This window comes from Nomascus leucogenys, chromosome 16 (genome assembly GCF_006542625.1).
Source record: "Nomascus leucogenys isolate Asia chromosome 16, Asia_NLE_v1, whole genome shotgun sequence".
Taxonomy (NCBI): domain Eukaryota; kingdom Metazoa; phylum Chordata; class Mammalia; order Primates; family Hylobatidae; genus Nomascus; species Nomascus leucogenys.
The window spans coordinates 50,029,053-50,041,789 of record NC_044396.1 but is presented as its reverse complement, the minus strand read 5'-3'; the positions used below and the strand labels follow the sequence as shown (position 1 = coordinate 50,041,789).

At 35.7% G+C, this 12,737-nt stretch overlaps 1 protein-coding gene across 3 annotated transcripts in view; it reads left to right on the top strand.

The window, feature by feature from the left end:
* Positions 1-12,737, top strand: part of ASPH (aspartate beta-hydroxylase) — a 218,742-nt gene that overhangs the window by 55,866 nt on the left and 150,139 nt on the right. For 2 of the 3 annotated variants that reach the window (XM_004090780.3, XM_003256031.3), the window contains 2 exons: positions 487-528; positions 3,147-12,460. The exons of the other annotated variant lie outside the window; for it this stretch is intronic. In XM_004090780.3, the coding sequence (XP_004090828.1) occupies positions 487-528; positions 3,147-3,499 (395 nt within the window). In that variant the 3' untranslated portion in view covers positions 3,500-12,460. Of the gene's footprint in view, positions 1-486; positions 529-3,146; positions 12,461-12,737 lie in introns of those variants that run through there. 3 annotated transcript variants of the gene reach the window in all.

Sequence of the window (12,737 nt, the reverse complement as noted above, 5' to 3'; positions counted from 1 at the left end):
TTAAAAGACAATGTGAACTGGTGGAAGAGCAGTGATTGTTCAAACAGTAAAGATGAACTCTATCAAAATATGCTATCCTTTTTTGGATGGCAAATGTGATTGAGTAGTGAAGTAAGGTCCTTGGTCCTTCACTCTAGTACTTTTAATTGATCATCTGTGACCCAAGTGGAAGTCTACCACTGAGAAGAAAATGCCGTTTCCAGTGGCAATTAAGTATTTCTAATGCCAACAATTCTTAAAGATCTAAGCCAAATTGTGAAGTTGGCTAAATCATAAGCCGATTATAGTACATTTATCTGTTAAAGACAGTGAAAGGAAAGCTTTAAAGTGACAAATAAGAGAGATATTGGAGTATTTTTTAATGATGAATTTAAGTAACAACATGTTTTATAGTGGCATTGATTTTACCTATTTAATAGACACTTATTTTTGAATTCCCTTAAATTTTCTGTTTATAACCTATTTTCATCTTATAAATATCAACAGAAGGACCCAGTGGGTTATCCAAGAGAAAAACTAAGGCTAAAGGTATTTTCATTTTTTCAAATTAGCCTTGAGTGAATCAAGTTTAATGTTTGAAAATGCATGACATTTTCTGGGAATGTTAATATTGCTACTAATGCTAAACATTATGGCTTTTGGGTCTTGCTTGGGTGCAACTTAGGTTATAAGTAGTTTTATCAAGATTTCATCAAAGAATTTTCTGCTTCAAGCCTATAATTTTAAGTCATTATCTTTTCATGTTATCAAAGCTTTGTAACAGTCCTTAAATTAAGAATGTATATATTATACAAATATCACGTTATATTTGTTATGATGTATATATTAAATTTACATGTACACATCTTACCTTGTTCCCTAAAACCTTTCTTACTTTGATTTTTTTGAATTACTTTTGGGAAAAAAAGATGAAGTCTTCAGTAATTGTTTTTATTTCTCCAAAAGCTCTCATGACACTCTGTCTTAGAGCACAGTGAAAGCTAGTGTGATTCAAATGTGTAGTTTTCAGCAAAATGAAAACTTAGATGTATAATGTAGAACTCTACATTACATTGACATAGAATTTGCTGTGTTTGATATTTTAATTCATTAAAAATTATTGGCCGGGCGCGGTGGCTCACCCCTGTAATCCCAGCACTTTGGGAAGTCGAGGCGGGTGGATCACGAGGTCAGGAATTCGAGACCAGCCTGACCAATATGGGGAAACCCCGTCTCAACTGATAATGCAAAAATTGGCTGGACTTGGTGGCGGGCACCTGTAATCCCAGCTACTCAGGAGGCTGAGGCAGGAGAATCGCTTGAACCCGGGAGGCAGAGGTTGCAGTGAGCTGAGATTGCACCCTTGCACTCCAGCCTGGGCGACAGAGTGAGACTCTGTCTCAAAAAATAATAATAATAAATAAGTTATTAAGCCTGTCAGCCATTTGTAGACTAACAGCTTAATATTACAGCCTGACTTTATATGCCAGTGGGTATTCTTGTTCATATGTTAGTAGTCATATTCTTTGTGGGTAGAGGCATGGGGGATTTGCATGTTTTTCTTTATAAGCCTGTGATATTCTTGTGATCATTTCACGGGCTTGGCATATTGTTTGTAGGTTTTTTTTTGGTGAAATATGAACAGATGAGATTTACTATGTGATTCACAGGGTTTTGTGATTTATATTTTAAGATCAGGAACTTTTAATGGTTTAACCTCCTATTCCTTCTGAATAATTTCTGGGGACGAAAACAATTTTCACCATCTTATTTTTATATAAATGATGAAACAAATGGACAATAAAATATTTTACTTCTTGATCTAGAGAAGCAAATTAAGCATTAAAGACTGAATTTTTTAAAAGCAGTTTTCAGAATAAGACATGATAGCATTGCACATGCATTTTACACTTTTGCAATGCCAGTATCTATGTTACTATCCAAACAGCATTGAAGTAGAATGAAGACTCAGCATGATCCTGAATGAATACTATTCTGTATTCTTAAAAGACTTTAATAAGGTTTCTAAGGAAGAACTGAAGAATCTCCTGGTTGATCACCAGGAAATTCAATTAATGGAGAAACCCTCTGTGGTGTTTTTGTTTGTTAATCAAGATTTTATTAGACAGCCTAGAAAGATACAGTACTTTCAGTGAGCACTGCAAATCTAATGCTCATTTGGAATACCATTTGTGCTATGTAAGTTTTACGTGATTTTGATGAGCAAAAACATCTTTCACATTTTATTATATTAAAGAAATATTTCATTTTCTTTGTTTCTGCTTAAATGTGGCATTGTTTCTGCTTAAATGTGGCATTGTAAACACCTTACCTTATGACTTCCTCATGAGAGTACAAACAGATGAAATTCAGAGCTTTTGCTAACTGCTTTATTACCATGTAAAGCAAGTTGAAAGCAATACCTTCCATGAGATTTGGAATTAGCTGCGTGTTTCATTTAATTGCACTCTCAACCCTATGAACTAGAAGACGTGTGTTAGCTTGAGTGGCTCTACATGAATTAACAGGGAAGCATACTTAAAGGAATACTGATTTCATGATGAATATAAGCAGAAAGGGAATTCTAATTTTTCCTTTTAAATACTACAGATAATGATTTTAAAATGTCATGTACGTGACAATTTTTTGCCTAGTTAACTAAGAAAGTGAAATTATATTTAATGTTATTTACATATATTTGTCTTCAAAGAAGGATGTGTATTTTAAGGACATATGTTTTTTGTTTGAGCGAAACATTTTAAATTATCTTTGTATATGTTCTTACAAATTACGAAAAATTTGTTCTTACATTGCCAGTGTTCCTTTAATTATAGTTACGAAGTGTGAGTTAATACTTTGTGTAAAGTACTGCCTTCGTGGTGCACTCAATTTTATAATATTGCATGTTAATGTTTTAAGACAAGTCATACTATATTTCAAGATGGAAAATATGACAAGCCTCTAGCATTTTTTAATAGTTGATATTTTATAGAGATTTGCCTCTATTTTTAGCCACCATAAAGACTAGTGAATTAAAGTAACTTTCTGAGTGTGCATTTCCTGTGTGTGGAGAGATAAAAAGAGAATACCTTTTCACTAACTTCCTGTTCTGTGATTAAGAGATCCTGTCAATAAACATTTTTTCCTTTAATTGGAAAATCTGAAAGTTAAAGAACTCACTAAAGAAGAGCTCAAGAAGGAGAAAGAGAAACCTGAGTCAAGGAAGGAGAGTAAGAATGAAGAGAGAAAAAAGGGGAAGAAAGAGGATGTCCGAAAGGATAAGAAAATTGCTGATGCAGATCTGTCCAGGAAGGAGTCTCCTAAGGGTAAAAAGGAAAGAGAAAAAGAGAAAGTGGACATAGAAAAAAGTGCTAAAACCAAAGAAAATAGGAAAAAATCAACAAATATAAAGGATGTTTCTAGTAAAGTGGCATCCAGAGACAAAGATGACAGAAAGGAAAGTAGAAGTTCTACCAGATATGCACACTTAACGAAGGGAAATACCCAGAAAAGAAACTAAAGCTCTGGCTTCATCATCCCAGAACACGGTCGTGTTCCAGATTGCAATTTGTGACAAAAAAGCATGGAAAATGTAATATTGCTCTGATTGGTGAGGGTGTGTAAATTAGCCATTGAATGGATCATTGGCGCTCAGCAAGTAAATTACCTGAAATTTAAATATACCGTCTCATGCTTCTAAATGTAACAACATTTTTAAGATGTCATAGAATATGATGTAATAACTTCTATGTATTGATCATGTATTCAGACAAATGTATATGTATTGTGAATTTTTATGGATTAATATATTGAATACTTTCATTGATGTTAAATAAGAATATTAAGATTTTAAATGTTATTTCTATGCATAATGCCTTGTAACTTTTTCAAGTGTGCTAAATACTCAGGGAGATGGATTTGCTCGTTGTTTTCTTCCCTCCTTCCCCTTCCTGCTTCCCTGTTTTTCTCTTTCTTGGGCACCTCCCCAGGCTCATGTGCCACCACCTTCCCCCCTCTCCAGCCCTCCCAGCCCTCCCGCAACCTTTCAGGGGGCTGTTCCTCAGGCTTTTCATGGGTTCTCCTTCCCCTTTTTCCTCTTATCTCCCCTTTTTTAGTCTCCCTCCCCAAGTCTTATACTCTCTCCTTTCCTTCACTCCTCACCTCACTGCTGCCCCTCACTCCTGCATGCTTCTCACTCGTGACCTCCCTACAACAACCCCAGCCTTCTCCCATCATCCAGCACATACTTAGTGCTTACCATGTGCCACATACACTGCTTGGAGAACTCTGGCCATAGCCATGAATAAAGGGGAGAATTGTATTTAGAAGAACAATTTCAGAACACTTTTATTTGTGATACCTTTATAGTCTTAGAATAACTATAGAAAGGTTTTAATTATTTCAGATTAGGATGTACTTTCATTTTATATCACACTTTTTTTCCATTATTTTGGTTGAATGGCATACATTTTTCATATTTGATTGTGTCATTATTGTTTACCATTTCTAAGGAATTGCAAATGTAATCTCTTAACTAGAGATCAGAATTTAGCACCTCAGAAAACATTTAATAAAGTGAAGTTTTAGTGAGAAATTAATTTTACAAGTGGTTTGTACTATTCTGTGCCTCAAATATGAAATATCTAATTGTGACTACTGTGAAATGCAGTTGACAATGATAAAATCTCTGTGGTAGCATTTTTGATTCTCTTAATGTTAACCTTATTAACAACAGAATCAAAAATGCTACCACAAAGATTTTATTTTCAAATAAGGTTGTTAATAACAGAATCAAAAATGCTACCACAAAGATTTCATTTTTTAAAACATATTTATTTACTTTTTTATGAAGATCTTAAAAACGAGATTTTTGACCTAAAGATATTTCAACTCAGAATTGAGTATGTTTAAGTGTAAATATTTCTAAATGTATTGTGCACCTTTTTCTTAGGTTAACGCCTTTTACTATTTAAGGTCATACTTTACGACATTTAGTTGACAGAAATTTCAACTTAATAGAATTATACAACAGAGAAGAACTCCTAGAGAATATCTGATATCTTAATATAATACTGTTATTTTATTGCTTAAAAATTAAGTCCTGAAGATATTGTAATGTGATAACTTGGAGTTTTATGTTTTGATTAGTCAGGATTTTGCCATTTTTATACATTACAAGAACATAGTAAACCAAAAAGGGAATTTTACGGCTGCTTTGTTTGGCAGATACAGGGCACTAACTTCAGATGACTAGATCTCAAGTCTAGACCTGGAATCAGAGTTCTTTTTCCTCTTAGCTCACTTCCTAAGTCTTAACTGTGCTGGTTTCTGCCTGACTTACTCTATTTGGAGATGCTACCACTTGATAACCAAGATGGCCCTCAGCAGGTTCCAGACCAGTCTTTCTAGTTTACCAACCCCAGTGCAGATGGCTCTGGGAGAGAGAATTCCAGTTGGCCTAGTTAGGCCTGGTGAACATCTGGGACCATTTTTGTAGTTGAGGATGGTGATTCTTCCCAGGCGCAAACCTGTGCACAAAGCTTTGGAATGAGAGTTGAGTGGGTCCCACTCAAACTTCATCAAACGTAGGGCTACTGGGACAAGAAAGTGAGGCTTTGAGAACTGGACAAAACAAGAAGCAGAGCATGTCCCCCAGGCATATGAAAGTTACACGATTCTCAAACCATATCCCCGTGTTAGGTCTTTTCTCCTTAGATAAATGGAATGTTTTTTTTTAAACTTACGTACAATATTTTAAGTGCTGTCTTCGCTAAAGATTTTTTATTCTCTCTGGAAGAAGGGCAAACAATTATAAACGAATTTGTTGAGAGCATTCTGGTAATTTTTACCTTAGTTAAGTTCAATGGCTATGGGGCAGAAAATACATAAATGCTAAATTCTAAACAAATCAGTGAAAATATTTTGGAATAACCTAATCATCAAAAGCACATAAGAATTGTCTATTGCTATTTAGTAAAGTACTTTGAAATGTTTTGGCTATCTCATTGATTTTTCCTTTGACTGTTAGCTCAAGAATTGAAACACCTCAACTAAAACATTTAAAGATCCTTTAAAAGCACTTGTAGACTAGAACTTGATTTTTTCCCTTCTCTCTTCTTTTCCCCTTTTCTTCTCTTTTCTTTCTTTTTGTAAATGTTTCAACTAACTTTTATTGAAGTTGAAGTCACACTTTATCCAACTGCATTAACATTTAACCTTCAACTAAAAACAAGCTTTCAGTCATGATTAGTGGATTAAAATCATGCATTGCACTCTCAGTTTTACACTTTTTATTCAGTAGGTTGTTATTTCTGTATTGTTTGCTTCATATTGTTTTCTAAGTATAATTAAAACCAGAAAGGTTACCTTTTTAAATAAGCCAGCTACAACAGGGACAAAAAATTCACAATACTAAGTAGTTGGGAGTCAGAAGCTGTTTTCGGGAAGACCTGAAAAGGGAAAATTAAGTACTAAAAATGTAAGTTTATTTTGCCATATCCCTAACAACATTTGATTTAAATTATATTGTGACATGATACTTACAGATCTTTTAAATGACATTATTGGCATATTTTTCTTAAACTTTGTAAGAAAAAGATAACATTTCACATTTTAGTAGCACAATCATTGTTAAGAGATAACAATCATTGTTAAGAGATAGTCAATTTTGTGAAAATATTTGAGTGCCAATCAATTTTTCCAGGATGATCTTCTATCCTTTAATATTTAGATACTTCCTTTTGAAGCACTTACATCATCATTGAATTTTTTGTCATTTGTTGTGTCATCTAATTTCTGTTTCATTTTCTAATGGCTTTGTATGTGAATGAATTTGAGTTATTCCTAACATCATTGGTAGTCACTGTTTTGAATTTTTTTTTTAAACAAGACTTTCAATTTTACTTTATAGGTAATTTGCATTGTATATAGATGATCCTCTCAAAATTTCACAGTGAGAGACTGATGAAGAAATTGATATAAATCAATCAGTATGAACACTGAATTAATCCAGAGGACTACTTAAGTAAATTCTGTAGGTGGTTGCTTTATTGAGAATGTTTTGTATTACGACCTGCTTAGCTATGCAAGTTTGTAACTTCAGAGGTCCTCATAATGATACTTGGATAATAAAGATTCCCCATAGACACTTCCATTGAAAAAGAAAGGAAGTAAACAAGTATCATTTTTAATTTGAAATGTTTTAAGTTAACTGTAATGTTATTGTCCATGAAATGGATCTGGTGACTTAGGCTGTATCTCCTGACATTGATTTCTTTCTCCCGTGTCCTCAGTTTCTTCTCCTGTTAATGTCCACTGGTAATAATTCTCAAAATCGATTGCTCAGAATATTCCATTGTAAAATGCATCTTGGAAATGGTTGTTTTCCTCATTTGTAAATTGAAGACAATGCCTGTTCCTCAAGGTGGTTGTGAGAACCAGTCAATGTTGCATATGTGTAAACAGTCAGCACATGGTTGGGCGTTCAGTTTCTCTGTATCATTGGTAGAATAAGAATAGTAATACTCGACCAAAATGTCTCAGTCAGGGGTTAAAAACTTGGCAGCACTGAAACTGTGCTTCCTATTCCTACTTTGGTCAACAGATTGCAAAACAAATATTTAAGTCCTTTATCCTTTGTAATGAATGTGTCTTTGTGAAATGAGTATAGTGGAACCTGATTTATTCTACTGATATCATTGAGGGGGCAAATGCAAATAATTATAAATGTTGCACATGAGTGAAGCCGTAAGAATACTTAATTTTTAAAAGAATATTGTGACAACATGAAAATGCAAGATATAAAGGCTAGAAAAAAGTTACAAAATAAACTATAGCCTTAAGTATATGGTACAATCGAGAAGCCTAATAACCAGCCTAACTGTGAAAAACTTATGTTTGTTTTGTATTCAGAGCACATTTTTCCATAGATGAGATTTTATGGTCTTTAGATATTTTTTTTTACTCTGGTCCACAAAAATTGATTTCATTCTAATATCCAGTTCTGCAACTCTCATTGTAACTATGTTTCTATGGAAAATGCATTTATCATTCTGCCTTGGGATATTAGGAATACATTTAGTTTTACTTCTGAATGTTCTCCGGAATTTCTTTGGTTACATCCATGGTGTTAAATTCATTCAGATACCTTACATGGACAAAAATCATGGATTGGCTCACATAATTGTAAAGCCCAGGAGTAGTTTTGGCTTTTTTCTTTTGTTATGCTGGATCTAGGTGCTCGAACAATGTTCTCAACCTCCATCTGTCTATGGACCCTCAGGAATGTTGGCTTTCTTCTCAGGCAGAGTCTCGTGTGCTCATCCTCAGCCCTACTCCTTATGGGGTGGGAGATAAGAAAGCTGTGATTGGTGACACCCTGGGATATGTGAGTGCCCACTTTTAAACTGTTGGGTAAAGAAAAATTGGATTCCCCTAAGAAAGTTAGTGTGTTTTTACCAGAAGGAGGAGGAATTGGTGCGCTGAAAGCAGGAAGATGATGGAGTTTGTTTCCCCTTTTTCTACCCATCCCATTCCTACTACTCCCTCTGCCCAAATACAGAGAGGTGAATGGGATGGGCCAAAATAGGTATTTCAAAATTAGAAGCTGTGGAGCTAAACATTGGGTACTCATGGGCATAAAGATGGAAACAGGAGACACTAGAACTTCTAGAGAGGGGAGAGAGGGAGGGAGACAAGGGTTGAAAAACTAACTGTTGGATACTATGCTCATTACCTGAGTGATGGAATCATTCATATTCTAAATTTCAATATCACACAATATACCCATGCAGCAAACTTGCGCGTGCTCCTTGAATCTAAATAGAAGTTGAGGTTATATTTAAAAATTAAAAAAAAATGCTAGGGAGAAGAGAGAGATCTCATTCCAAACAATTATTGGTCAACACTAGTTTTAGACCATTGAAACAATATAAGAGAATGTTGACCTGATAATAAATATTGCCATTTAGATGTCAGGTGATAAAGTTGATTTTGTTGTTAAGCTCTCTCCATTTTGCCCTATTCAGTTTAAAAGGAAAGTTTTTGTGTTTAGGAAACTAAAGGATGGGTGATATGTAGCAGACCCATAAGGTTATTTTCATGAAAAACCTAGCTTGGGCTAATCTGAAAGATTCCTCAATAACAGTCTTTAGTGTCTTATCCTTTCTTCTCCATTTGCCTAAGAATATAATTGTATAAGCTAGATGTTTATTCCTTGGCTATCATTTTTACCTAGGAATCAATTTCTGCAAGAGCTCTGTAAGCCCTACAAAGCAGAAAGTCATCCATTTCTTTTTTCTTTGTTCTCATTTATTGCCTTATTTGATTTCACTTTGTGTATCTATTTATTGCTCCATGTTAAGTCAGGTATGCATACATCATAGAAGTCTGCCTCTCGTTTCCATCTTCTTTGCCTTATGTATCACTTCTCTTGTGTCCTATTAGAGGAAGATGATCTATGCTTAAAGCTGTTGGGTTATTTTTGATAATTATGTAGCACCAACATGCTGTGTCTATAGTTCCCATTTATTGATTCAACTAATCTTTCTGAGTATCTACAGCATGCTGGGGACTGGGCAAGGCATGGGGGATACAAGAGATTGAGGTGGCTGCAATCCCTCCAGTGAAATGCTATAAAATAAGCAAGGGGCTGAGAGAGAAAGTAAGGAGACTGGAACGATTGTCAGTACAGCCCACTAGTCCCTCCGCCTAGAATGTGCTCCTGAACGTGCCCCTGCTCTGTGTGGTGGGCTGCCTTTGCCTCTCTCATGGGACCCAGCCCAGTCATCACCTCTGCACTCAGACGTCCCTGACCCTTCCAAGTGGCTGCACCCTGCACACTCCAGTTATCGCACTCATCACCTTGCCTCATTCCTGGACTTTGCTGCCAGACTACGATTCATCTCAAGCACCTATCCTAGTAACTGACATTAATAGGCATTCAGTGTTTGTTTATTGAATGGTGAATATACAAAACAAATTATCTAAAAATATTTCAGGTGTATATATACCATCAAAGAATATTAGGAAGAAGAAAACCGTGTGTGTGTTTTTAAAGAACCCAAAAGATTGTTCCGTAATTGCAGTGTTTTAACTACCTTGGAAGTTGCCTGTGACTGGCAGGGAGGAGGTATAAAGATTTTTTTAGAGAAATAAATGAAATGGTACATTTTTGGAAAAATACTTATTTAAATTATCTCATTTAATTCTTAAAGCCCTTCTTAGGGGTCCTGTTTTGTCCCCTTTTTGCATTTGTGGAAACCAAAAAGTGTAGCTGTGGTTAACACTGAGATAGAATTCAAATGGAATTCAAAGGCATCCTCTTGTCCCAGGTGCCTGAACTTACACACCATGCTGAGTTGCATGTCCTTGAACTGTATTTTTCATGATGTTAAAGTGAGTCCACTCTCACCAGTCTTTGTTGAGTCCCTTCATTGGTGCTGAAACCAGGCTCTTGGGAACCTTATTGGCAGTGTTTAATTCTTTTGTAATTTATGTCTGTTTGAAATCTGTCTGTCCAGCTTGGGTTACATGAAGATGCTTTGAATCTGGAATGGCTCTTACTGCATATCATGGGGCATCTTTGAATACCTGGTAGTCTCAGAATTTTGGTAAGTTCCGAGACTGCTGTTGGTATACTGAGGAAGATCTGTATTCACTGATTATACAAGCCAGGAGCAACAGTGAGGATTAGCATGGTTACCTAGTATGCATGCCTTTCTGGTGTATTGATTTTCCAGAATATTTCTCAAATTTCATATACCTATGAGCCTTAATCTTGGGATAAATTGATTTATACTGCTAGGCTCCTTGCAATTGAAACAGTACCACTTCTGAGCACTCACCCTGAGCACAGATAACCATAGCTGGAGTGACCTGGATTAGTAAGGACACGTTTTCTTTCATCTATGCACCTTTGAATTAGTAAACCAAAGATTAAAACACTAATTTTAAAAAACTTTTTAGCTTTTTAATGGGTTAGGTGTATGAAATTCTATGAAACAAAATAAGTTTATAATTGTTTCCCAGGTTTTGTTGAGGGAGTGGCTTGCTTATAACTCTTAGGAGAAGTAAATCCTTTGTGTTCCCTCAAGTCACAAAGTAAATCCTTTGTGTTCCCTCAAGTCACAATTTGTGTTACAATTGTCTACAGTATTCGGTACAGTACGTGCTGTACAGTTTTGTAGCCTGGGAACAATAGGATATTGCATACAGTCTAGGTGTGTGCAGGCTATACCTTCTAAGTTTGCCTGGGCACACTGCAGTGTTCCCACAGTGGTAAAATTTCCTAATGGCACATTTCAAAATGTGTTTCCACACGTTCCTCAGAATGTATCGCTGTTGTTAAGCAACACATGACTGAACTTGCAGTTCCCTACCCGAAACACATGTGTAACTTACATAGCCACATCCCTGATTCCCTTCAGGTCTGTTCACATGTTATCAGTGAGTCCTTTTGCCAAAGTAGTATGAATAGTCCCCACCCCCACTTTTCCCTAATGTGCTCCCTGTTCCGTGTCTTCCCCATACCATCTGTCCCCATCCAATATACTCTAAATAGTTCATGTTTCTTATTTTTTAAATTGCTCTCTCCCCCAGAAGGTAGGTGTATTGTTTTCATTTACTATAGAATAATGCCTTGAATTAATAGGTGCTAAGTATTTGTTGAACGATTGAATGCAACGTTACAACTACTACATATTTATGGAAAGAAATATATTGATTCTTTCTCGTTATGGGCAGCAATGAATAAAGTAAGCTAATCCTGGGTTTGGGTATTTGTGTCATTTATCATATTTGCTATGAGTGGTTGATTTAAAGTGCTGATTTGCTTTCCTAGCTTCATCTAATTTTAATTAAAATTGGAGGGGCAATTATATAGTGATTAAATGCAAATGTTTTTTAATTTCCATATTTATCTGATGAACCTAAAGAACTAAAACCAAGGTACGTTTTAAGGGAATTAATGTGTTTTCCAAATCATGTTGTGGCCATTGCTGTGGACTGGCAGTATCTATTCACCACACGTAATGACTGGAAGGCAGCTGTGGACACCCTGTTCCTCTTGCCAGCACAGGAATGGAAGTGGGTCCCAGTCCTGATGATTAACACTGAAAAGGAAGACTGCTGGCAGCTTCTGGAAAAGATTTCCTCAAGCCTAAGAAAGAAGCAGAGCAAGAGATGCTCCTTTTGCTTCTGGACATCGGCTTGTCTAAAAAAGAAGCTTGCAGCTGGGGAGCTCTGATTGCCAGCCTGAGGGTGAAGCTTGACCTGCGATGCAGTCAGCCGCCTCCGCACTTCTTGTTTAGTTAGATTTTAGATTTCCTTCCTGCTCAACCATTGTAAGCTGGCAGTTTGGTAACTGCAGCCCCAGGAACATCAAAACCGACACAGCTCATGTCATAACCTAATTTTGAATATTTATTTCATTGCTACATCGTTGCCACTTGTACCTCATAATAAATCCATTTTGAAAACCTTTCCTATGACTGAATTGAGCTTATATGCATTTACTTTTCTTGATCCATTTTCGCTTGCTTTTTCCCTCCAATTTTAGAACTAAAATGAGTTTGGGTGGCAAAAAGTTTTTTGGAAACACTGAAATAAAATCTTGTAGGGCAAATTCTTCCATATGGGTTGTTAAGGCAATTATAGTCTAGAATGTGTTTTTATTAAGTTTCAAAAAGTTTATAGAGGTCTAGAGGAGGAGATATAGTAATATGATCTCAGCTTCTTTGAAGTTTACAATTTTTTTTTTT